Source organism: Molossus molossus, unplaced genomic scaffold (genome assembly GCF_014108415.1).
Source record: "Molossus molossus isolate mMolMol1 unplaced genomic scaffold, mMolMol1.p scaffold_m16_p_14, whole genome shotgun sequence".
NCBI lineage: Eukaryota > Metazoa > Chordata > Mammalia > Chiroptera > Molossidae > Molossus > Molossus molossus.
This window is the reverse complement of record NW_023425349.1, coordinates 7,831,036-7,857,614: the sequence shown is the minus strand read 5'-3', so window position 1 is coordinate 7,857,614 and position 26,579 is coordinate 7,831,036. Positions and strand designations below refer to the sequence as shown.

At 45.0% G+C, this 26,579-nt stretch overlaps 1 protein-coding gene across 2 annotated transcripts in view; it reads left to right on the top strand.

The window, feature by feature from the left end:
* The window catches only part of RALGPS1 (Ral GEF with PH domain and SH3 binding motif 1), a 238,776-nt gene that overhangs the window by 41,553 nt on the left and 170,644 nt on the right, over positions 1-26,579 (top strand). For both annotated transcript variants that reach the window (XM_036261937.1, XM_036261938.1), the window contains one exon: positions 8,526-8,576. In XM_036261937.1, coding sequence (XP_036117830.1) covers positions 8,526-8,576 — 51 coding nt within the window. The remainder of the gene's footprint in view (positions 1-8,525; positions 8,577-26,579) is intronic.

Here is a 26,579-nt window from a genome sequence, read left to right as displayed (position 1 = left end):
TTTCGCTTAGATGTGAAGCCAAGACCCCTGGAGTTTTTAGTCGCTGGGGAAGCATTGGAGTTGCCAGGTGTTGGAATTTAATCAGATCACCTCGTATTTTAGTTTCCTGTCTAATATAAAAGAAAGTAAAAAAGTGAGATACAAAAGTCCATTAAAAATCATTTAAGTGATTTTGGAAGATGGTGGTGACAACAGCATAGTTTTTGTTCTTTCTGAATCCCCACATAACAAACTCTAAAGCCCAGTAACAATATTTACAATGAAACTAGCTGACAAAGCCTAAACACAAATGGCTGGGGACGCGCCATCTACAAGACCTGCAGAGCATCTGCATCTGTGCAGGAGAAAGCAGCAGCAGGCATTGAGACATTTGCAGACTGGAGGATAGGAGAACCCCAACAGTTTCAACGGGAATTCGCTGGGAAGTTTGGCAGGTTAATATGAGAACAGCAATTACAGTTGAGAGGGATTTGAAGCACTCAAATAATGGCTGGGTGGAAGAGATCTGTGGACTAGCCCCTAAAATCTCTTGAAACCAGCCCACCAGGGCTCACTTCCAGGACCAGGCTCCATGCCAAAGAGAAATTCAGTATGAGAGTGGAGTAAAAGTAATCAGGATAGGGGAAGTTATGGTTAAGGGAAAATAAATTAAATAAATAAATAAAATTGCACGTGTGTGTGTGTATAATCTCAAAAAGCAACTGCATTTTTTGTTTGTTTGTTTTTGTTTTGTTAATCCTCACCAGAGGATATTTTTTCCATTGATTTTGTATTTTAGAGAGAGTCGTAAGGAGGGATGTGGGGAAGAGAGAGAGAGACATTGATGTGAGACACATTGATTTGTTTCCTCCTGCACGGGCCCCCGACCAGGCCAGGGATTGAATCTGCAACCCAGGTATGTGCCCTTGACTGGGAATCGAAACCCGGGCCCTCCAGTGCATGGACTGATGCTCTAACCACTGAGCAACACCGGCCAGAGCACAACTGCATGTTTTTGAACACTGCATGACAGCAAACAAAAGAAGAGCTATGTGAAATTAGAAGGCTACCCTAAACCATGTTTCCCTCTTAAAAGTTCAGGAAAACAAATTTTACATAAAAATAAAGAACAAGAAATTATTGTTGTCAAATCTTTCAGTTATTATAAGAAAAAAGAATAAGGAGAGAATCCCTACAGATAATAAAAGAATGCCTGAAAAACAGGCCACAAAGCAAACGAAAACTGTAGTTCTCTATTTCAAAATAAGCTAAGAGACATTAAGATTATGCTGTAAGCCTTAAACAACATAAATCTAGAATAGGAAAATTTCAGGAATGAGGTAGAACTTGGGAAGATGTGAACATTAAAAAATGATTTTGGAAATGAAAGTTGAACTAGAAGAAACACAAGAATAGATAAACATAACAGAAATGCCGAAGGCAGGAGAAATTTTAGATCAAAATAAATGAAGAAAGATAATAAGACTGAGAAAAAGTGACAAATATTGATGATAGGCAAAGAAGACCCAACATGTAGATAATAGGAATCCCTGAAAGGGGAGAATAAAAAGGCAGCGGAACTGAACTACTTAAACTGTAATTTAAGAAAACTTTCACAAAATAGAAAAAAAAGATTCAAAATTACATATTGAAAAAGTATATGATAACGCTGACAGTATTAACCTAGAATGGTCAAACCAGGGACATATTTTTGGTAAACTACTAGATTAAAGGAAAAGAAAGTTCTTTGGGCATCTAGACAAAACAGCAAATGGCTTATAAGAGAAATAAAATTAGATTATCATCAGTCTTTTTGACAGAAACACCCTTTGCCAAAAGAAAGTAGAATAACAAATAAATCAAGAAAAGAAAAAAATGTGAGCCAAAGATTTTATATCCAGCAAAACCTTCAAGTATAAAGGACACCAGTGAACTATTATGAACATGCAAGGCCCCAGACAGTGTTATCCCTGTGAGCCCTTTCTGAGGAATCTACAGGAGAACAGGCTTCAGACCGTGAAAGTGATTAGAGAAACATTACTCTAAAGACTGGTGGAGAGTCCGGCCGGTGTGCCTCAGTGGTTGAGCATCGACCCATGCACCAAGAGGTTGCTGGTTTGATTCCCGGTCAGGACACATGCTCAGGATGTGGGCCCGATCCCCAGTGGGGGGGGGGGGGTATGTAGGAGGTGGCCAATCGATGTTTCTATCTCTCCTTCTCACTTCCTCTCTCTCTAAAAATCAATAAAGGGGGAAAAAAAACTGGTGGAGAGCAGTCAACACTCACAGTAGTGTTAAGATTAAATGAGGATTAAAAGGGAAAGAGTATAGTATTTAATGGCTATATATGCCCATAAAATAGACATAGCATGACTATTGTAGTATAAACTACAAAAATGGAAGAGAATGGAGAGAACATATGCCAAATTTCATAACTTTTCATAGTAATTATATTGATAAGTGGTAGCATTAGTATTGTTTTCCAAGACCATTGGATGTATAATATAGGACAAAGTAAACGAATAATTATGGGATACTATAGTCCCATATATCCTGTGCCTTTTTGTTTGTTAATCCTCACTCAAGGATATGTTTTCCATCGATTTTTAGAGAGAAAGAGGGTGGGAGGGAGGAAGGGAGGGGGGAGAGAGAGAGAGAGAGAAACAGAAACATCGATGTGAGAGAGACACATAAATTGGTTGCCACCCAAACATACCCTGACTGGGGCTGGCTATTGAACTGCAACCCAGGTACATGCCCTTGACTGGGAATCGAACCCTCAACCTTGCAGTGCATGGGCCAACACTCTAACCACTGAGCCACACTGGCCAGGGCTACCCTGTGTCCTTGAGACTGGGATTTTTGATATGGAAGAAAGGAGATACAGAAGTAATACAGAAGATGTGAGTTAGAGGGAAAAAAAGTGTTCTGAATTTGAATTTGAAATATCAGCATGAAGTCCAGATTGTGGTCTTGAAATATTATTTATCACTGAAAGGCTCCAGGGCTTCCTCAATAACTGGTTGATTCCAAGTCTGGAACAGAAAATGTTCAAGATAAGCCAGTATATCATTCGAGCACCAGCAGGGAAGCTATCAAGGGTTACGAGAGTCATGTCAAAAGGACTCAAGAGCCAGCTAGGGGAAGCTCCCCACTGCCCAATGATGGGGCAGTCTGAGCTTCAAAAGGATGATAATTACAATTGATTGAAACCCATCAAGCAATAGATCATCATTGGATGATGACAGAGAACCAATTTATTATCTTAGAAACTGAGAAATAGAAGGATAGAATCCAGCATTTGTTCTGCCTTTTACTTTTGAACTGTACTGGGTAACCAAACAGTAGATAAGAGAGTTTCTCTCTATTAAATTATTTCAGGGAATAAATGGGAAAGAAATGATAGAATTAAAATATCACCATTTTATGTTCCCAGTGAATTAATAGGTCTAAGCATCGAACATCAATGGCCACTCACATCACAAAAGGAGAGAAATTATGTGTCTCTCAATGAAACAACATCATACCATTTTCAGTCCTGTCAAAGGACCAAACCTGTGTCTGATCAAGTCTGGTTCTAGTCGCCAACTTGCAGAAAATACCAAGGACAGAGGAATGTGTAGACCTGCACCACGAGTGTGGGAACCGTGTAGGTCAAATGGCCTGAATTCTTCAGCAGATACATTATAAGGAACAAAGAGATGGAGAGAATACCTGTAGATGAAAAGAAACTTAAAAATACACATCAATCCTGGCTGGTTTTGCTCAGCAGTTAGAGCATCAGCCCGAGGACTGAAATGTCTCGGGTTTGATTCCTGGTCAAGGGCTTTTACCTGGGTTTCAGGTTTGATCCCTAGCCTCCATCAGGGTCGTGTGGGAAGCAATCAATTGATGTGTCTCTTTCACATTGATGTTTCTCTCTCTCTCTCTCTCTCTCTTTCTCTTTCCCCCCTCAGGTGAGAATTAACAATAACAACAACAAATATGAATCACATTTTTAAAAAAGTCAAGATGAAACTGTGACATCTTGGTATACACACTTGGGTGATAAAATTATAAAGAAACATCCTGCCGGTTCTCAAAAATAGAGGGAGTTAACTTGAACTGTGGGGGAGCTTTCCAAGGCCCTCTGAGCTCTCAGCTCAATTGCACAAGGCTTTTCTGTTCCCTAGGAATTAATCCAAATGTCAGGAGCACTTGGCCAACAGTCTCTATGGGTCTGGCAGGAGAAATGCCAGATAGTGGTTACTTTTGACAGGAAGGAGGGGCTTGTGATTGGGACAAGGCACATGGAGGAACTCTGAGGTGACTTTAAAAAAAAATTGTGGTAAACTATATGTAACATAAAAGTTACCAGCTTAACTGTTTTTAAGTGTACAGGTCAGTAGTGTTAAGCACATTCAAATTATTATGCAACCAATCTCTAGAACTGTATTCATCTTGCAGACTCAGAACTCTGTACCAGTTAAACCATTCTTCATTCCGCACTACCCTCAGCACCATTCTGCTTTCTGTCTCTATGAATCTGACTACCCTGGGTACCTCATATAAATGGAATCACACAGTATGTCTTTTTGTCACTGGCATAGGGATCATTGTGTCAATAGTGTGTTCGTTTCACCGATTAGGAGATAAAATCTAAATGCGGTGACGGATCCTGGGTCGAGACAAAATCATTATAAGAAACAGTGCTGAGATAATTAGCAAATTCTGAATGTGGACTGTATGTTAGATAATCCTGTTGTGCTAATGATAAACTTCCTGAATGTAGTAAGTTTAACATTATGTAAGAGGGTCATCTTGTTCTTGGGAAATAACATGCTGAAGGATTTAAGGGTAAAGAGTCATAATATTTGTATTTTACTCTCAAGTGGTTCTGAAAAAAAATGTGCATGTATAATTATAGGTATAGAGATAAATTGAAGGAGGTAAATGTTAATGATTAGTTAAGCTAGGTGAAAGGTTATGGAGTTCATGTTTTTGTTCTGGCAACATTTTTGTAAGTATGACATTTAAAAAAAATAAAAAGTTAAAAATCTCTTCATGAGTTACTGCCAGATTACTTTCCAAAAAGAACAAACAGAGCAGTTCATAGTCCCATCAGTCCTGATGGCATTGGTGGATGACAAATGGTATCTTCCTGTTTAATTTGCATTTCCTTGACTCCACTTCTAAAATTGCCAGACATGTGCTTCCTGTGGCTCTGGGAGCAGAAGCAGGAATGTATCTTTGGAGCGATTACTTTTTGTTCTGTGAGCCCTCTTGGTTAGACACTGGCAGAGTGATCTAGATGCAAATTTAAAGAGATCTTCTGTTATAAGACAGACCACTGATTTGCCAACCACTTTTTTGGGGCGGGGGTCGTGTATTTGGGGGCTGGAAGGGACTTGCACTAAGGTTCTAGTTGGGAAGAGAGGATTTAGTCAACCTCTGTTGAAGGGGAGAAACACTACATTTAACATATACAAAACCTTTTTTTCTTTTGCTAAGTAGCTTTCATTTATCCATGTAATACCATCTTTTTCTTTAGGGCCACATTGTAAAGTGGCCCTCTAGGTTTCTCTATTCTGAAGGATTCATATCTATAGAAAAGTTTTGAGATACGTGGAGATTGGCCACTTCCCTAAAAGGCTGGATTTTTAGGAGGAAAAAGAAGATGGGAGAAGGGGTTGGGATTAGAGGAAGCATTGCCAAGTAACTAGCTTAATTGGATATCCTGTGTTGAGACTTTATTTCCAAAAGTAAGGAGAAGCCATTAAGATGCTTGTTCATGAATGTTTCCGTCAGTCCAGGCGTGTGCTCCCACTACCTTGGGTTTGCTGCTTGGAAATGCGTCTCATTGTCTAGTGTTTCTGTGGAGGCTGTGCCACCCCCCAGGAGATGCCCTTTCTCTCCAAAGAGCCAGGGCCTCTCCCCAGGGAGAGGGCTGAGAGCTTGCTGTGAAGAGGGGCAGGACCTGACCTCACCCCTCAAGCTCCCCCCCACATCCTCCCTTTTTAGTTAAAACTGCCTGTGTTGGGGTGCTGAAACTTCCAGGGAAGCTCACCAACAACCCTTTTCACAGGTGTTTGGCTTTGTAGTAAAATGACATGACATTCATAATTGGATGATTTTACCTATGTGCCAATATATTCTTGCTCTGGATGCTGAATCTTTTTTGTCTGGAATTGAGAGGATAGAAACGGAAGAGATTCTTCTGAAAACCCTCAGATAGTGTGTTTGGGACCAGCCAATCTATTTTAAGTATGATGACCTCTGTTGATCTTGTTTGTTTAGAATAAAACCCTTGAACACATTTTCTGATTTATAGTTTGAGCAGGGATCAGAATATTCAAAACTTGAACCACCAAAAAAATATATGCAATGTAAAGTCACTATTTTAATATATCATTTGGAAATTCAGTAGCGAACCCTAGAACTGATGGCAGGATGGAAAGGAAGTTTTCTCATTTTCACATTAGCAGACTTTTGGTTCTTTTCCTAAATGACATTGCAAACATCCTGCCGGTTCTCCCGGATAGGGAGTTAACTTGAACCGAGGGAGAGATTTCCAAGACCCCCTGAGCTCTCAGCTCAAATCTGTTTTCACAAGGCCTTTCTGTTCCCTAGGATGGCAGAATTAGTCCAAATGTCAGGAGCACTTGGCCAACAATCTCCATGGGTCTGGCAGGGGAAATGCCAGTCTGTTTGCACTGCCCTGGCCAGACACACAGGCCTGTAGGCCTCAGGGCTTAGTAGTCACTTGACACCCAGATTACGAGGCCAAATCCACGTGTGCTGACATCCGATGTTCCGTTGCCATTGGTGGGTGGACCGAGAGGTGGAAGAGGGTGGATCCCCAAGTGTTTCATTCCCAGTGCCATCCACTGTCTCTCTGCTGAGCTTCCATTAGTGGCAGTTTTTCTCCTCTGTGCCCTTGAAGAGCACTAGCCTTTTGGAGGGGACCGAGAGGCTCTCCACTGAAGCTGCCTGCTTATTTCCCACTCCTGCTTAGAGATGTCCTCTGTACATATGATATGCACATAGATTCTCTCTCTATGCACACACAACCATAGCCATGCCATACCCACTTCCTCCCCTCGACACATGCACAGATCGAGAGCATCTGTCAGGTGCCAGGCATTCTGTACCTTTTGTCTTGAGTTTTCACCAAGATCCTATAAGACAAGGATTACTGTTACTGCTTTCTAGGTGTGGCACCTGAGACTGGGAGAGTTGTCAGGTGTCACATCAAATATTGCTGATAAGCAGTGGTATCCAGACATACCCAAGCTCCATCGATTCCAGAGCCCGTGTTTGTTCCAGGCACCATGTCCTCCCAGGTGACCTGTGTTTGGTGGACAGAGTGTCTTCTTTCTTTAAGAGGCATCCAAAGGCCGTCAGCTCTCCTTTCCCTGGGCTGTCACAGGGGTGTCTCTTATCTGACACCTGGCACCCCACGTGACATACAGAGATAGGTAGGTCATGTGACGTCAACTCAGCTCAGGCTTCAGCCTGTGATGTTGTCACACTGGTGCCTCTTCCTGCTGCTCAGCGAGGACGGCCTTAGCCAGGCGGGTGCTTTCTGTGCCCACACACTGTGCTTCTCATGCTAGTGGTGGTGAAGGGCCAATTGATTTTTCAGTTCCAATCTGTAGAAGACTTAATACTTAAAAAAAATACAATAAGAGTATTGTGGCAAATCACTATAAAAGTTTCCAAATGCTCGCTCTCCAATTCTGTAGTTATCTCATATGCCATGGGCTGTGGGATACAGTTTGTGTCCCAGCACTGGTCTGGGGGGCATTCTGAGCGTCACGCTGCCATGTCATTTGGAGGAGGCTTAGACTTCAGGAGAAATGGGCAATTTCTATAAGCCACAAGTTTTTTAAAAATTTAAATTTAGTGTCTGTTTAGCATTCTAACTTTTAATATTGTCAACTTTTTTTTTTTATCCTCACCCATAGACATTTTTCCATTTTTTGTTCAGATAAAGTGGGAGGGAGAGAGAGGAAGGGAGAGAGAGAGAGAAACATCGACATGAAGAGACACATAGAGTGGCTGCTACCCGCACGACCAACCAGGGCCGGGGACAGACCGCAATTGAGGTACATGCCCTTAGAGGGAACCGAACCCGGGTCTCTCTGGACTGCAGGCCGACGCTCTAACCGCTGAGCCAAATCGGCCAGGGCAATATTGTCAACTTTTTAATGTTACAAAAGTCATTCACACTTGAAAAAAAGACACTTAAATTGTACAAAAAGATCCAAACCAAAAAATGTTCCCCTTCCTCTCAGTTCCACCCTTCAAACTACTATCACCAATTCTTAAGTTGGACATTTGTCTAACATTCAGGAAGGAAGGGTGTGGATCAAGATTTATGATGAGGGAAGGGATGGGAGAGGCATTTTAGAAATTTGCCTGTTTTTTACTCTTGTTCTATCTTGATTTTTATTCACTGGGGAAAGTATAACTTTTAAGCATGTGTTATTACTCTGTATAGATGCCAAGGGACATGACAGTTACCTTTGTGTTTTCTAACGCCCGTTTGTTTTCTTCTGTTGCAGAGCCAGATCACGTTAATGGACATCCCTGTGTTTAAAGCCATCCAGCCAGAGGTCTGTACCTTGTCCTTGATACTGTTCTGAAAGCCATGTTAGAGTGACTTGGTTTCTCAGTTTCTCTCTTGAAGTCTCTATAAGCGAATGTGATAGATTTAACGCCCATGAAAGAAGGCAGCCAGAAACTTTCCATTCTCCATGCTGCCCATTCTTTGAACCAGGTGTTTGGGTTTTCCAGAGAATGTCACCACATCTGTCCAGTCCAGCCAGGCTGTAGCATTTGGTGCCCATGGCCTCCACGCCTGAGTCAGGTCTTGGCACATGAATTACTTTTCCCAGGCTACTCTCGTTGAGAATGGTCACTGTCAAGAAAGGAAGATGGGGGAACATTTTTCTAGAGAGCTTTCTTTTTGTTGATCCCAAATTATCGTGGTTGCCTTGTGTCTGATTTGAAACCAGTTGCTACAGCAAAACACATACATATTTACATTAAATTGTACATTTATAGCAACAGCATATTCAGTAAAGAGAAAAAAAATTGACTTAAAAAAGTTGATTAAAAATTGCTGGAAATGCTTAGCAGTTGATAATGAGGCTTTATAGTTATTTTAATCAGAGTTCTTTATTTGTTAGCAAGGAATAAAAATGCATTTCAAAGTAGCAGTGATAGGCAGAAGAAGAACTTATTGCAAGGATGAAAGGGGCATTTTACAGAATCCATGGGCGTGGCATTCCGGCAGCCTGGAGAGCCCACCAGGGTACAGGCCATTTCTGCTTCTTGCCTCTGCTCTATCTCTCCTTCTCCTTCTCCCTTCTGCCTTCGCTTCTGTCTGCCTGTGTGGTTCAGCATGCTTCCCCACAGGGCCCATGTTTACAGTGTCCCCACTGACGCCACCTACCAGACTGAGACCAGCAACTCTCAGTCCAGCCCAGCTGAATCATGTGTCTAGTGTGGGTTCAGTGACCCAGGTCAGGAGTTCATGGCCAAGACGAGCAAGCACAGCTGAGGGGACCCAGCCTTGTGAGTGGGGTGCAGATTTCAGAGAGGAGGGATGTTGATGGAGAAAGATGTCAAAAGGTGTCTGCCGTGAATTCCAGAACACACTTAACGTGCCCTTCGTACAGTATGGTAGCTGTAAAAACTGAGGAAAACAGCATTTTACTGCAAAGTCAGACAAAGGATCCAGGCCTTCTGGGAGCTGGTATCTATCCTATTAGAGATCAGGAGGAAACTCGTATCGTTAGCTGCTATCAGCATTTATGAGAAGACGTGGCAGTGGTTTTTGTTATTTGTGTGTGTGTGTGTGTGTGTGTGTGTGTGCATGCACATGTGTGTATGTGCGTGTGTGCATGTGTTGTGTTCTGTAGGTTTGGGGAGCAGAGCTATGTTTGCTCTTTTTAATTGGCTGATTTCCAGTCTTCTGTTTTGTTCTGACATGGAGTTATCTATTCTTTCTAATTAAAAAAATATTAACTGAAACAACTCACTACCTCTTGGAGCCTTTTGGGGGGAATAGTTGCTTGATGGTCACCTTAGTTCTCAGCTGGAGCTTCTTCTGATCATGTTCTCTGCTTAGCTTTGCTCTGGAGTGGTTTAGACATTTGGATCTTTATTCTTTGTCCTGAGCACTGAGGAGGGCAGCTCAGCCTGCTGAGAGCCTGAACCCTGGACCTGCGCGTACTGGGAGGCTGCTCAGGCTGACTGCAGGGGGGAAAAGGTGGGGCGTCTTCAGAGGCCCAGCTAGGGGCAGACCAAGGCTTCCCCCGGCACTGCAGTTTGGAAGGAACCTCAATCCAAGGCATATCTGGTTTCAAGTTGTGACAAGACGGGAAGGTGGAGATGCTTTGCTTTCAAGATTTTAGCTTGGAGCAGTGGTTCTCCAGTGTGGTTGCACATCAGAGTTGCCTGGGCTGCCTCTGAAACATGGGGTGCCCAGACTCCACCTAAACCATTGAATCTGAGCCTCTGGGTCGGGGCCCAGAACCCAGTCAGCCTTGTTTTGTAAAGGCTTTCCAGATGATTCTGGTGCAGAGTGGGGATTAGAACGAATTGCTTTGAGGTATCTGGAGAAACACCAAACTTGAATGTCTTGGATCTATGATACGTTAGCTAAAAGGGGAAGCGTTTTATTCCTCATTGTCATTGTCAACCAATGCGGTTAAAAAGAGGACCCTGGGAACTGCCCCAGCTTTTTCACTATTTTATTTTTGTTAGCAGACTGAAAACTGGAATTTTTTTTCTTGAAGATGCCTACCACATTGTGGCTAGACCACCCCAGAATTGGAAGGATATGAATAGGGGATGATTTTAAGTTTGTTGTAGACAAGACGTTCCAGGAAGCAGAGGCCAGCATCTGAGAGCAAGATGGGCACTTTGAGTGACCTGGACCCACAGAGGATCAGAGGACCTGTGGACTGGTGCCTTCCAGCCCTGACCATGCATCAGAATCAGTTGAGGAGCTCTGTAAAAAATGTGTGTGTGTGTGTATACACATATATGTGCATGTGTGCATATACACGTGTGTGTGTGTATGGATGCCTTGGCTCCATCCTTGGTTTTGATTTCATAGGGTTAGAGTGGGTTGGGAATCTGCGTTTCAATCAGTTATAGTTGCTGTTCTTTTTAAAAAATAGTTTCTTGATTTTTTAGAGAGAGAGGAAAGGAGAGAGAGAAAAGAGAAACGTCAATGTGAGAGAGAAACATGGATCGGCCACCTCCTGCACACCCCCTTCTGGGGATTGAGCCCACAACCAAGGCATGTGCCCTGACTGGCAAACTAACCGGGACCTCTCAGTCCACGGGTGGACACTCAGTCTATGGAGCCACACTGGCCAGGTGTCACTGTTCTTTTTTTTTTTTTTTTTTAATCCTCACCCAAGGATATTTTTTGTACAGATAGAGTGGGAGGGAGAGAGAGGAAGGGAGAGAGAGTGAGAAACATCGACGTGAAGGGACACATCGAGTGGCTGCCACCCGCAGGACCAACCAGGGCCGGGGACAAACTGCAACCGAAGTACGTGCCCTTAGCGGGAACCGAACCCGGGTCTCTCCGGACCGCAGGCCGACGCTCTAACCGCTGAGCCAAACTGGCCAGGGCTCACTGTTCTTTTTGATGCATAAATCGTCCTGCCTGAACCAGCGGGAGCCCTTCCATGTCACCTCCTGTGTCAGCACGATCCCTTCATTTTCATAACTGCCTTGCTCTTTGGCACAGTGAGATATGCCAGTGTGATGTCGGACGTGTCCACTGAAAGCCTGGGTCCAGGCATTCCTCGGGGTGCTGGTTTCTTTTAGTGGGAAATAATATTTAGAAACCGCAATCTGGGTGAGAGGATATTCATTGCTACTGGGTTGGTGTTGCTTTTAGGTCTTTTTGGATGACAGGGCTAGAAAATATTTATTTTTTTGAAAGGAAAAGTCATGAGAGTATAATTAGGGCAGGTGGTGTTGTTTCTCTACAGTTCCTCCCTCCTCACCCCTGTCATAACTTCCCTGTGGGTGTATGTATTTCCCCAATGTATAGATTTGGGGCTTGGCCCTGTGACTTAGGCACAAGTAATAGTATGCAAGTGGTGAGCTGAGGTGGGGAGAGGCATGACACACTTCCACCAGTCCTCCTGGAATTTCTGCTCTCCGTGGTGTACCGGTAGCTCTTGCTTGTTTAGCCTGAATCCCAAACCCAAAGCCTGAATTCCAGCCCAGCCTGGCCCAGCCAAAGGGAACCCACCAGAGATCAGTTGAACTGCAGTCACTATACAGAACTGTGAGCATGAAATAAACATTGTTCCTGTGAGCCTCTGAGATTTGAGGGTTGTGTGTTATACCACATTATCTTGTAGAAATAGAATCAGTACAATGTTGATCTTTCCACTTCCAATCTAATATTACAGGTTGTAAACTGACTTCTCTTGATTTTTATATGTTGTTTACACCGACAATTTTGGTTCCTAACAACATTAAATAATTACTTTTTTATATTATCTCATCATAGGTGAAATTAGTTTTATTTTTATTTACTTTTTATCCTCACCCGAGGATATTTTTCCATTTTTTGTACAGATAGAGTGGGAGGGAGAGAGAGGAAGGGAGAGAGAGAGAGAAACATCGACGTGAAGGGACACATCGAGTGGCTGCCACCCGCACGACCAACCAGGGCCGGGGACAAACTGCAACCAAAGTACGTGCCCTTAGCGGGAACCGAACCCGGGTCTCTCCGGACCGCAGGCCGACACTCTAACCGCTGAGCCAAACTGGCCAGGGCTGAAATTAGTTTTAAATTAACTATTAATAATATATCACAAATATAAAATAAAATACCAATGTAACTGTTAACCAATGTACTGTAAAGCTGAACATTTCTTTGCAATTCTCTTTGTCTTTAGTTCCTCTTCTTATCTTCTCTCCTTGTACTCCCAGGCAGACCTTCTTCTTCACTTCTCCCAAAGGTCTTTGGAAGCACCAGGGCAGAAAAGGGGGTTATGCTCCCTTGGTTCTGGAGCTCTGCATCCTGAGACCCTGTTGTGATCCCAGTGGCTGGAGCATAGTTGACGCCCAGTAAGTGGTTCTCGAATGGGCGGAGAGGACTGAGTGAGAGAAGTGCTGCAGCAGAACACTAGCTGGCTGTGTTTGGGCACATGGCCAGGGGGGAGCACCAGGAAGGGACCATTATTACCAGGGTGCCTGTTTTGCGGTGTAACCACTTTCCCCAAAGCAAGGGTTTTGCCTCGTGAGCTCAGCCTTTGAAGATTCAAATTTCCCAGTGCTGTTGGTAACTGAGAGGGAACTGTGGCTTCTGCTCTTTTCTGCAGGGGACCGTAAGAGCATCACCCCAGGGCTTAGAGGAAGCCAGGCAGACGGTGAGTTAAGGGTTGGCAGAGAGCAAGGAAAATGGAAGTTAGCAAATATGGAAGCATGACTTCCCTGTTCCCTGGTGACTCTAACAAGTGAAAATTTTATCAAAAATTGGCTCATTAACGCAGATACAACTTTGCAGTATAATAGCTCACAGCTGTGTTTAACTTACAAGCTGTGGCCTAGAACCCTATCACCACCATGGTGGGTTGGGTTGCAGGGACTGAGCAGGGTCGGGGTGGATTTTTGGTGGCCAGGGGCCAGGCCGAGGGCTGCATTGTAGAGGACGTCTTTCTGAGGGGCCCCAGGGGCAGCAGCCTTGTGAGAAGGAACATTTTCAGGGTGGCATTTTGTTCCCACCAGCATTCTCTACCAAGTAAATCTGTCAGTCATTATGCCCAACTCTCAACCTACGAAACTGAAGGTCCAACAGTTTCTCAGAAGCCAGTTTAAATGTCAGAACTGTTTTTGTCATTAGTTTCCATGTGGAGCAGCATCAAGGGGGAACTGCTGTTCTTAGAATGTGCTGAGAGTGAGCACGGCGTGTGCGTTCCCCAGCCCCGGTTCCCGCCAGGCCGCGCCGCTGGGCCCAGTCCTGCTGCAGTGTGCTCAGGAGCACGGGCGGGAGCTGCCAGAGCTGGCTTGCTCCCGGCATCGCCCTTTCCAGCTCATTCTCTTTATGCTTCAATTTCCTCAAGTGTAAAATGGGGGAAATCATAGTTTTCACCGCACCGTGGGCTTGTAAGAACTGAGATCGGTGTTAGCCTGCAGTAAGTTCCGGTAACCTGTGGCTATTCCTCCTCACCGGCAAGTTCGCGTGTGTGTCAGGACACGAGGCATGCTCCGCAGAGGTGCAGGGTGCCTTTGTGGGAGCCAGGGTCCTAACAGGTGATGCTTCCAGGAGCATAGTGGTTAAGAGCACTGTACTTGGAACCCTTCAGATCTGAATTTGCATGCCGGTTGGTCCCCGGAATGGCAGGAAGGGGAGGTCTCATGAAGACGAGCTTCATGCTGTGCTGTGGGCTCTGCAAACAGTGACTAGGGAGACCTGTTCTGCCCTGGAGTTGGGGTGCTGGCACGAAGCCTTGAGGCTGAAAGGATCACACCTTGTAGGGGATTTGGGGAATGGGATGGGAGTTGGGAAGGGCATTTCAGGCAGAATGAATAACTCATTGAAAAGGCAGATAATGTGTTGAGCAAAACTAAATACTCCTTTCGGCGCTGGTGTCCGGGGAGAAGAAAAGCTGAGCCTGCCATTCTCTTGGCTCTGTTCCTCGAGGGCATCGCTGCCTGGACGTGGGCGTGCCAGGGCTTGCCCGAAGTCAGTGTGCATCGCTGCCCGGACGTGGGCGTGCCAGGGCTTGCCCGAAGTCAGTGTGCATCGCTGCCTGGACGTGGGCGTGCCAGGGCTTGCCCGAAGTCAGTGTGCATCGCTGCCCGGACGTGGGCGTGCCCAGGGCTTGCCTGAAGTCAGTGTGCATCACTGCCTGGACGTGGGCGTGCCAGGGCTTGCCCGAAGTCAGTGTGCATCGCTGCCCGGACGTGGGCATGCCAGGGCTTGCCCGAAGTCAGTGTGCATCGCTGCCTGGACGTGGGCGTGCCCAGGGCTTGCCCGAAGTCAGTGTGCATCGCTGCCTGGACGTCGTGGGCGTGCCAGGGCTTGCCCGAAGTCAGTGTGCATCGCTGCCTGGACGTCGTGGGCGTGCCAGGGCTTGCCCGAAGTCAGTGTGCATTGCTGCCTGGACGTCGTGGGCGTGCCAGGGCTTGCCCGAAGTCAGTGTGCGTCTCTCCAGCTGGCACTGGCTCTGGGGCGCGTGGGGTCACAGAGGCAGGTGGATGAGTGTCCAGCGGGCCGAGTGTGTTGCAAATGAGCTGTGGGGGCACCAAGGTTGGTGCGGTGGAGAGCCAAGCTGTGCGCCTGCGAATTCTCCAGGCTGCTTGCTGCCCCGCCCACACGGCTCCATTCCCACTGTCGTTTCCCAGTGGTCAGACCGACCCCACGTCCTCATTCGTCCATCAGACCACTGTGCTACCTGCTGGAGAGACAGAGACAAGGGGGTGTTGGCACAGTCCAACAAGAGTGAGGGGGAAGAATATAAACAAACAGTAAATAAAAAGTATTGGGGGGCTGTAGGGTCATCAAAGAGAGTGTGGGGGGTAGGGATGGGCAGGGGGCAGAGCTTTATCTTGTTAGCCTCGGGGGTTCGCTGAGGGATTTCAAAAGGGAGAGATCTGACAGATTTGTATTTTAGGAAGTGCATTCTAACCACCGAGGCAGAACCGACTGGAGTCAGGAGACTGGTTAGCAGGCTGGGCAATGGTCTGTGAGGTGAGGATGGTAGTGACAGAGAGGAGGGGAGGGCCTGGTGCGAGACTGGTTATGAGGCTGCTGGGAGAGCCGAGACCAGGAGAAACAGGAGAGACAGCAATAGACTGTGCCTTTGGGAAGCAGAGGAGGAGCAGGGGTCAAGAAGGAGGCAAAGAAAGTGGCCCCAGGGATAGGAGGAGGCCGAGGGAAGTATCCTGGAAGTCAAGCAGGATGGTCAGCAGTGTTTTGCCTGGGGGGAGGGAGGCCAGAAAGGCTGGAGAGGGCTGAGGGCCTGAAAGACTCCAAAAGGGCGAAGGACCAGGAGTCAAACTGGGCAAAGTGGAAATTTGATGAGGACTTGGGGTCTGAGAGGAAGGCCAGGAGGTCATGGGGGAAGCAGGAGCTCTGAGTTCAGGGTCTTAGAGGCAGTGTTGGTGACTGTGCTTGAAGGGGTGTTGGCTGTGCCTTTTTGGTGGCTGAAGTAGAGGGGAGATGAAGGTCTTTCTAGTAGGAGGTTGAGGTGCTATGTGACCCAGGGGTGAGAAGTCATACCACCCAGTTTAGTGTTGTCCCTGGAGAATGGGAGAAGAGAAGACTGTGAGCCAGAGCTAAAAGCGTAAGGACATCCTAGGATTGGGAGCTGACAGCAATGTGGAGAGAGATGGAGGTGCCAGGAAGTAGGCTCCCCTCGAGAGGAAAGCTATGGGCCTGGACCAGGAGCCCCATGAAATGAGGAGCCAAGAGTGTCACCACTACCTGCCACTTGGGTTAAGGCATAGACCAGATGCTCAGTGTTAGTAGAAGGCAGGCAGGGGTGGTCTGGGTGGGTGTGCTATCCTTGGCTTTCCTCCTTACCATGGCCTTGGGGGAGCCTGGTATTTAAAGGAAAAGGCCGAGCTGGTCAGAATGAAGAGGTAGGAGCAGCATTAACAAATGTTTTGGGACATTGTCCAGATAGAACTCATGTCCCTGTGGGGCACTGACTAGAGATTTCGTTTCACTCTTTCCCTCATCGGGGTTTGAGACCCCAGAGCATGGCTTGACCAGCATCTCCAGTTGGCAGAAGGCTGGCCTGCAGGAATGAAGGCTCCCCACCGAAGTACAATTCCCCCTGGGCCACATGACACGTTAGTTCAGGAAAACACTGCCTGTGGGTTCAGGAACCTGACCCTCTGGCCTTTTGTCTGGATGCTGTTTGCCTGCTCAGAAGAAGCGGGCATTCCAGAAGGCCGAGGTCAGTGTTGGATGTCGGACAAACCCTGTGTGTCTTTGCTGCTCCTTGGAATTAACTGTTGGGCCCTGGGAGAAGGGAAGAGCTTTGCCAGAAGGCAGTTATTTGTAAAAAGGAGATCGGTTTCGCTGACATCATTGAAACCCCTCTCTCAGGTCACACACTGGGCGGTTTTCTCAGACCATTTCCCTCCACTGCCCCAGCCTGGCCTAAATTACTGCCACCTCTCTGGTCACATCACCCCATGGTCAGTCCCACCCCCAACCTCCTCTCTGCATCCAGAGACATCTTTCTAAAGCCAGAGTCTGACTTCCTGGTCCCTCCCAGCACCCTCTGAGGCTCCCCACTGCTCTGAAGTTGCAGGCCTGCCAGCCAGGCTCTGCACAGTGGGCCAGCAACAGGCCTCCTGGCCTCCAGGGCCCCAGCAGGCTACCACCACGCCATGCTCCCCACAGCCTCCCAGCTGGTTTCCCTTCCCTCAGTGCCTTCCCACATGCTGTGCTCTGGCCTGGACCGCTCTTCTCTTCCCTCTCATAGGTGGAATGCCGGGGTAGTGGGCCCTCCTGTCCCCTCCCACCCCCGTACCACCCACCACTTCTTATGTGTAGTGCTTTTCAGCATTGTGCCGAAATGTCTTGACTTTTGAAAGTTTGAATAATTATTTGTGTCAGGTCTGTCTCCCTGCTAGATTATAAACTCCATCTACACAAGGATTATGACAGCACCATTCACCCCTATCCTGTGACCCAGTGCAGGGCCCGATGTTATTTGTTCAGTACATTTAGGATGTAGTAGTAGCCGGAGTAGTAATAATAATATTGGCTCCTTTTGACTGCTTGCTATACTGCCTCCCTTTGTTCAGAAAACTGAATTAGGTAGTAGGGGCGTGGCCCAGGTACCCTCTAGGTTGACCAGGGCACGGGTGGGGTGGAGGCACCAGAAGCCTGGGCAGTTGTCTCTTCCATCTGTTATTTCTCTGAGTTCACATTTGCTTCTTGTTTCCTAGTGATCGCTGTAGCCATTGTGACAGCTTCTCGTGACAATGGAAGCAGGGTGGAAAAGGGCTTCCCCTAGCTCCATTCATGATGGAGAAAGAGGTTGGGGTGTCTCTCTGGACAGAGGGTGAGGAGAGCCTGCTGGGGCAGGAGTTGGTCTGGCTGCAGACATAGGCCAGCAGTACATTTGATCCAATGAAACCATCTTTGCAACTTCCAGACTGTTTTTTTTTTTCTCTTCTCGAGTGTGGATATGACATTAGCTCTGGTTAGAAACCAAATTTCCTTTTAAATGAATTAATAACACAAAACAGAACCTTTGGTGAACAGCTGTTTTTATCCATGGGGACCTGGCGCCTGGTTGTGACTTTGTCTGCAAGGAAAAAAGGGTTCATTTGGACTCTTGTGGCAGGAGCAACAGCAGGATTCCAGGCAGTTTGGAGCACTGGGAGGGCCATGAGCTTCGGAGGCAGGAAGGGCTGCATTTGCAACCTGGCTCTGCTGCTCTCTAGCTGTGTGACCCTGGCAAGTTCCTTCACCTCCCAGTGCCTCCTTTCCTTATCTGTAAAATGCAAGTGATACCCGTCTCAGAGTGTTGTGATGGTTGAAGGACATTGCATGGGCATGCGTCCTGGCCGGCGGCAGAAACTCACAAGTTATCTCTTCTCTTTTGAGAGAAGTCAGGGATGTGATAGGAGGAAAGCAAGGGCAATGTTGTTAAGTGACGTGTAGAAGGGCCCCAGGGAAGACCTTTACTGTCACCATTGTGTCCCTTACTCCAGCCACATAGTCTGGCACATTATAAGATCAGGGCTTGCCAGTACTTACTGAATGAATGAGAGACAGATAGAAAAGCATTTCTTTTTGTATGGTCTCAAACTCAAGAGCTGGGGCTCTGGAAGGAGAAGGAGGTTTGTATCTGTGTGATCATGCTCAAGTCAATTGCTTAAAGTCTTAGTTTCCCTAAGTGTAAAATGGAGGTGATAATATGACTACCTCGGAAAATTGGACATGAGGGCTGAGTGAGATTTTTTTCATCTTTTTTGAGGTATACTTGACATGTGATAAACCACACATAAATAAAGCCAACACTGATGAGTTTGGCTGTATATGTATACCTGTGAAACCGTCATCAAATCAAGATACTAAACCTACCCATCACTCGGAAAGTCTTCTCATGCTCCTTGCAATCCCTCCTCTCCAGCTCCCTCCACTGTCTTGAAATCAAGCAGTCCTTAAAATGTGTTCCTCTGTCTCAAATTGTTTTGGCTGTTCTTTCACAGTTCCACATACATTTTAAAATCAGCTTGTTCAGTTTTACAATAAGCCTGATAGGCTGTTGATTGTGGTGACATTGTATCTGCAGGTCAATTTGGGGAGAATTGGCATCTTGACAATATTGAGTCACCTAGCCGTGAGCACAGTATGTATCTTCATGTACATGGGTCTTCTTTAATGTAATTCAGTAATGGCATACCATTTTCAGCGTCTAGGTCTTACACATCTTTTGTCAGATTTATTCCTAAGTATTTTATTTTCTGTGCTATTATAAATGTTATTTTATTTAAGTTAAATTCCACTTTCTCATCACTGGTTTATACAAATATGATTTATTATTATTTTTAAAAATATATTTTTATTGATTTCCAGAGAGAGAGGAAGGGAGAGGGACAGAGAGAGAGAGACATTGATGAGAGAGAACATTGGCTGCCTCACTGGGGGTTGAATCCACAACCTGGGCACGTGCCCTGACTGGGAATTGAACTGGCTGGCAACCTCTTGGTCTCTGGGTTGATGCTCTAACCGCTGAGCAAAATTAGCCAGAACATGACTTATTTTTTTAAAAATTGACCTTGTATCCTAAATTCACTTTGCTAAACTCACTTATGTTAGTAGATTTTTTGTAGATTCTATAAGGTATTCTACACAGATGATGATGTCTCTGTGAATAATAACAGTTTTCTTTCTTTTTTCCTGATCAATCTGTCAAAGTTTATTGACTTTATTGATCTTAAAAATTTTTTTTGGTTTCATTAATTTTTTTGTATTGCTTTTCTGTTTTCTAAGCCATTGATTTTTGTTTATGTTTTTAATTATTTCCTTTCTTCTGCTCACTTTGAGTTTAATCTGCTGTTCTAGTTCCTTAAAGTGGAAGCTGAGGTTAAGAATTTGAGACCTTTCTTCATTTCCAGTGTTGGCATCTAGTGCTAGAACTCTCCTTCCAAGCATGGCTTTAGCATTACCCCACACATTTTGATATTTTAGGATTTCATTTCCATTCAGTTCAAAATGCTTTCTAATTTTCCTTTTGATTTCTTTTTGACCCATGAATTATTTAGAAATGTATTATTTAGTTTCCAAATATTTGGGAATTTTCTAGATTTTTTATGCTATCGATTTCTAATTCCATTGTGGTTAGAGAACATACTTTATACAATTTGAATTATTTTAAATTTATTGAGATTTATGTTAGGCATAGAACATGGTTGATCTTGGTTAAGTTCTGAGTGAACTTGAAAAAAATGTATTTTCTGCTGTTTTACATGGTGTTCTATAAATATAATTTAGGTCAAGTTTGTTAATAGGATTATTAAAGTCATCTATATCCTAATTGATTTTCAGTCTATTTGTTGTATTAACTATTGAGAGAAGAGTATTGAAATCTCTCACTGTAATTGTAGATGTGTCAATTTTTCCTTTAAGTTCTATCAGTTTTTGCTTCATGCATTTTGAAATTCTATTATTAACTGCATAAACATTTATAATTGTTTTGTTCTCCTATTGAATTTACCCTTTATCATTATGAAATAACCTGCCTTATCTCTGGTAATATTCTTTGCTCTGAAATCTACTTTGATGATATAGCCATCTTTCTTTTGATGTGCTAGCATGAGCTGTGGTCTGAATGTTTGTGTCCTCCCTAAATTCATATGTTGAAATCCTAATTCCCACTGTGATGATACGTATTAGAACATAAGGCCTTTGGGCGAGCCCTCACGATTGGGATTATTGACCTTGTAAGAGAGACCCCAGAGAACTGGTTCATTTCCTTCACCACGTGAGGACACAGTGGGAAGATGCTGTCTACAAACCAGGGTTTCGGCCCTGAGCAGACACTGACTCTACCAGCATCTTCATCTGGGACTGCCCAGCCTCTAGAACTGTGAGAAGTGAAGTGGTTGTTTATAAACCACTTCATTTATGGAATTTTTGTCACAGTAATCTGAGTGGACTAAGATAGCATGATATATCGTTTTCACCCTGTTACTTTCAACCTATTTGTATCTTTATATTTAAAATGGGTTTGTTGCAGGCAGCATACAGTTGACTCCTGCATTTTTATCTAATCTAACAATTTCTGCCTTTTAATTGGGGTACTTAGACTATTTATATTTAATGTGACTATTGATCTGGTTAAATTGAATCTATTCTTTGTTCTCCTTTTCCTCTTCTGACTTTTAAAGTAATTGAACATATTTTATGATTTTATCTCTTATTGGCTAACTAGCTGTATTTCTTTTAGTGATTGGTTTAGTTTGTAGTATACATCTGTAACGTATCACAGACTACTTTCAAGCAATATATACCATTCCATGTATAATATGAGAAGTTTGCAACAGTATATTTCTATTTACCTTCTTGCTATTCTTTGTAGTATTTTTATCATACATTTTACTTCTACATATGTAATAATCTCTAGAAGATATTATTGCTTTTGCATTAAATAATTATGTTAAAGTCAGTTATCTTTTAAAGAGATTTTAAAAAATACATGTAAAAACAAAAAGCACAAATCTTAATGGTACAGCCCTGGTTGGTTTGGCTCAGTGGTTAGAGTGTTAGCCCTCGGACCAAAGGGTCGTGGGTTCAGTTCTCAGCCAAGGGCGTGTACCTGGGTTGCAGGTTGATTCCCTGGCCCTGGTCAGGGGCATGCGGGAGGCAACCAATCCATGTGTTTCTCTCACATCGATGTTTCTTTTTTTTTTTTTCCCCTCTCTCTCTCTCTCTCTCCCCCCCCCCCCCCCCTCTACTCTATCTAAAAATCAATGGGAAAATATCCTTGGGTGAAGATTAACAATAACAAAAAAATCTTAAGGGTACAACTCAATGCATTTTTACAAAGTAAACCAACCATGTAACTGCCCTTGGATCAAGATATAAAACAGCCCACCCCATGCCCCCTCCACGTCATTCACTACCCCCACGTATAATCACTGTTCTTCTATCACTACCAGTAGTTTTGTCTGTTTTTAAACTTTATACAAATGGAACCATATTATATATACTTTTTTTGTCTGTGACTATTTTCATTTAACATTATATGCATGAGATTTGTCATGTTTTTGTGTGTAGCAGGAGTTTTACCCTTTTTCATTTTGTCATAGTATTCCACTCATTTCATGAGTAGGCCATATTTTATTTCTCTTTCTCAATGCCGGTTGTTTCCAGTTTAAGGCCATTGTGAATGATGCTGCTGCAGACACCCTCGAACATTTTGTTGGATGTGAACACTCATTTCTCTTGAGTATAGTGTCCAGGAGTGAAATTGCTGGTCATAAAGAATGTGTATGTTCAGCTTAACAGCTACTGCCAAACAGTTCTCAAAAGTGATTCTACCAGTTTACATTTCTGTCAGCAGTGTGAGAGGTTCAGGTGTTCCTGCCTTTGCCAACACATGATATTGTCAGGGGACAAAGGGCCAGCAGAGACCTCACCTGATGGCATTTCCCTTCTTTCTGGGGCCATGTGCCCTCAACTCTCAGCGGCCTTGGTTGCTCTCTGATATCTTCAAAGAGCCCGTTTTTTGTTGTTTCTTTATCCAGTTCTTATGGTTAATTCAATACTTGTTACTTTGCCACAAACAGAATCAAAAACCTCTTTCTTTATTTTGAAGACTGTCTTCTGTGGGAAAAAGTTATTTTTCTCAAAGCATATGAAGGTGTCATTCTACTCTGGAAGTGTGTAGAGTGGCCCGCGATGCCAGCGTGTGCACCTGGGGATGGCAGGCCTGGCACTGTGTGATGTCGTCTGGTGTTTTCCCGTCAGAAGGGATTTATGAAAGCGTGTCTAACCTTTGTCCTCACTTAGCACTGTATGCGTCTGTGTCTGCACTGGTCCTCGCTGAAGTCAGAAAATGTCAAATGGAAGGAGGGCAGGACTACTTTTGTTTTTGTTCTGTTTTGAATTACCGCTTTTCATCTCCATCTTCTTCTTTTTTAAAATTAAATTTATTGGGATGACATTGGTTAATAAAATTATATAGGTTTCATAGTCCAGTGATAGGACTCTTGTCAGTGATCACATGACACCTGAGTGGGGGAAGGGCACCCACCTCCCAAAGATGCCTAGGGGAAAAGAAAACTTATTGAGGAGAAGAAGGCTTCACTTGGAAAGGCTGGAAATTTTCCAAAATTTGGACATGCCCCAACACAAAAACCTTGTTTGAAAACTCCGTCCAAACTGCTTAGTGCACTGCCCCGAGAAAGAAGCCACTCTGCAGGAGAGAGCTCGCCGGGCTGGGACCTGGCGGAGCTGAGCTGCTGCGCGGAGCTGAGCTGCTGCGCGGAGCAGAGGAAGGAGATTAAAGCAGTTCCCGGGTCAGATGATGTCATTGCTAGGCCAGCTGCCCCTTCTTCCAGTATTTTGAAGTAGGTCATGGAAAGAATCAGCAGCTGTGCCATGTCTTTTGAAATTCATTGCACAAGCCGCTCGTGATAGTGATAGTCTCAGTGCCCCCAGCTCCTGCTGGGACCTGTTACCTGCGTGCTGTCAGTATTCAAGAAGAGCTCTTATTCTGCAGACCCCTTTGGGAAACCGCAGGCCTTCACAATGGCAAACAGTTTCTGTGCCAAGCTCAATTCTGACGGAAAGGTCTGTCAGGGCTGTCTGGACGGATGAAGCAGGAGGGCCTGCCCGCCTGCCCCTGCGGCTGGGACTTTCTGTGCCAACGTGCGCTGCTGTCAGAGACGGCAGTGGCCCCCGAGCCTGCGCTGCCACCTTCTCTGGAGGCTGTGCTATGAAATGGGGCAGAACGTAACGCCGCTTCGATGGCCCAGGAGCTCACCAGCTCTCCAAAGACCAGCCTTGAGGTACTGGCCTGAACTTCAGGCTGAAGTTCTACTTTTTTTTTTTCTTTGAAAGTAAAGCAAAACACACAAAACAGAGAAAGAGGAATTTATTCATGACTTGGCTTACTTACCAAATATTTATGGCCATGTGAATGAGGTAAATCTTTCAATTCACCATTATGGATGGTTCTGGAAAATGGGCAGTTTGGGCCATGCCGCCCCCTAAGAGAGGAGCCTGGGCTAGACAAGGCTGCAAGCTTTGTACTGCTGGAAAAAATATAGGTACGGCCTGGGTGGCGCAGTGATGCTGAGCCTCAGCATCAGGACCTGGACATACCTGGAAGCACTGCCCTTCTCTGCGGAAGGCTGCTTCTGCCCAGGGAGGCAGGCACCGGGTACGGATTCGCAGTCCTTCCTGGGAAGGCCATCAGTGATGGAGACCTTGACTGCTTTGCTCCGTGGCTGCAGAGAAAAGAAAATGATGTGCAGTTGGTTCAACTGGAAAGCCCCTGGAGAACACTGCCGGTCCTTGGCATCCGACGCTCACTGACTCTCCAGCGGGCTTTGGAGAGATGATCTGGTGGCCACTGCCTGCCTTCGGGTTTTCAGCATCTGTTGGTGAACAAAAGAGTCAGGTTGACTGAATGTCGAGATATTATGTGTCAGGGAACCTCGTGTCAAGGAGTGTTTCATAATATCAACTTTATATTCCATAATAATAATTATAACTATATTTTTAAAATGCTTTTGTCCGTTACTATTCTAATAATTTTACATTGAAGATTCATAACAGTCATATAAAGAAGGCACTTTTTAAATAATTTATTTTAGAGAGAGAGAAACATTGATTTGTTGTTCCACTTATTTATGCATTCATTGGTTGCTTCTTGTATGTGCCCTGACTGGAGATTGAACCCATAACCTTGGTGTATCAGGACAGTGCTCTAACCGACCGAGCTACCCAGCCAGGGCCAGGAAGGCACCTTTATTTTCCTCATCTTCAAGTGAGGAGGCTGAGGCTGGAGAGGTGAATGGATCTGCCCAGGGCTGGTTAGCAGCAAAGCTAGATTTGAGCTCGGGTGGTCTGGCTCGAGGGCCCACATGGCAGCCAGACTTCAGCAGGAGGGAGCCTCACCGTAGTTTGTGTTTGCTCTTATTGCCACAGTTTGGATTTCTTTTGATTCTTTTCAGGAAGTTGTTCTTAATTTATTTTTTGCTTCAAAAAATAGGAGAGAGAGCAGTAATCTCTGAAAAGATTTTTTTCATTCAGATTTAATGTTAAGATAAATTGTGTATAAAATTCCACATAATTTTTAACACATTTTACTGGGGAGGGAGTCCATAGCTTTCATTAGATTCCAAAGGACCGTGCAACTCAAGGGCCGGGGCCACATCTAGTGTGTTGTCTCCCGTGCTCGGGGTGGTGCTGGGCACATAGTATTTGTTCAGTAAATTTTCATTGACTCACTGAATAAAACATTACTGTGCTTAAAGAATTGAACTTCCTATCTAGAAAACTCACTTTTTTTTTTTTTTTTTTTTAATCCTCACCCAAGGATATTTTTCCATTTTTTGTACAGATATAGTGGGAGGGAGAGAGAGGAAGGGAGAGAGAGAGAGAAACATCGACGTGAAGGGACACATCGAGTGGCTGCCACCCGCACGACCAACCAGGGCCGGGGACAAACTGCAACTGAAGTACGTGCCCTTAGCGGGAACCGAACCCGGGTCTCTCCGGACCACAGGCTGACGCTCTAACCGCTGAGCCAAACGGGCCAGGGCTAGAAAACTCACTTTTTAAAATTATTTTACTTCTTGCTAATTGATATAGGATACCACTCATTCAGTCAGTGATTGGTTTTTCAACAACAGCTGTAGCCAGGTACTTAGGAGCTGGTCATACAAAGATGAACAAATTAGATTCTTAGGCCCTATCCTAGAGTCTAGAGAGTGAAGACAGACAATTCAACAAGCACTGCAATAAAGAATAGTAATGGGAGCCCTGACCGGTTTTGCTCAGCAGTTAGAGCATCGGCCCATGGACCAGAGAGTCATGGGTTTGATTCCAGTCAAGGGCACGTACCTTGGTTTCGGTTTGGTTCCTGGCCCTGGTCAGGGTTGTGTGGGAGGCAGCCAGTCGATGTGTCTCTCACATTGATATTTCTCTCCCCCCACCACTCCGTCTGAAGATAAATGGAAAAATATCCTTGGGTGAGGATTAAAACAAGAATAGTAGGGGGAGTTCCACGTGCACACAGGAGCACTCGTGTGGTCTGGGTAGTGGTGGGGTTCAGGAAAGCTTGTGTAGGTTTTAGCCAAGACCTGAGGAATGAGGTGGAGTTGGTCTGGTGAAGGGTAGGAGAAGGAATATTTCTGAGAGATGGAATGCCATGTACCAAGGCTTTAGGTGAGAGCACAGGACAGGTAGGACAAAGGAGGGAATGAAACGCCGGGCAGCGGGGTGGGTGGTGAAGGAAAGTAGATGATGTGGGGTTGGGCGGGCCCTTGGAGATTGGTTTTGTGCATGTTGAATTCGAGGTGCCTGTGAGACAGCCACCCAAGACGCCCAGTGCCAGAAGCATGGCTGCAAATGGGATACTTCTTTC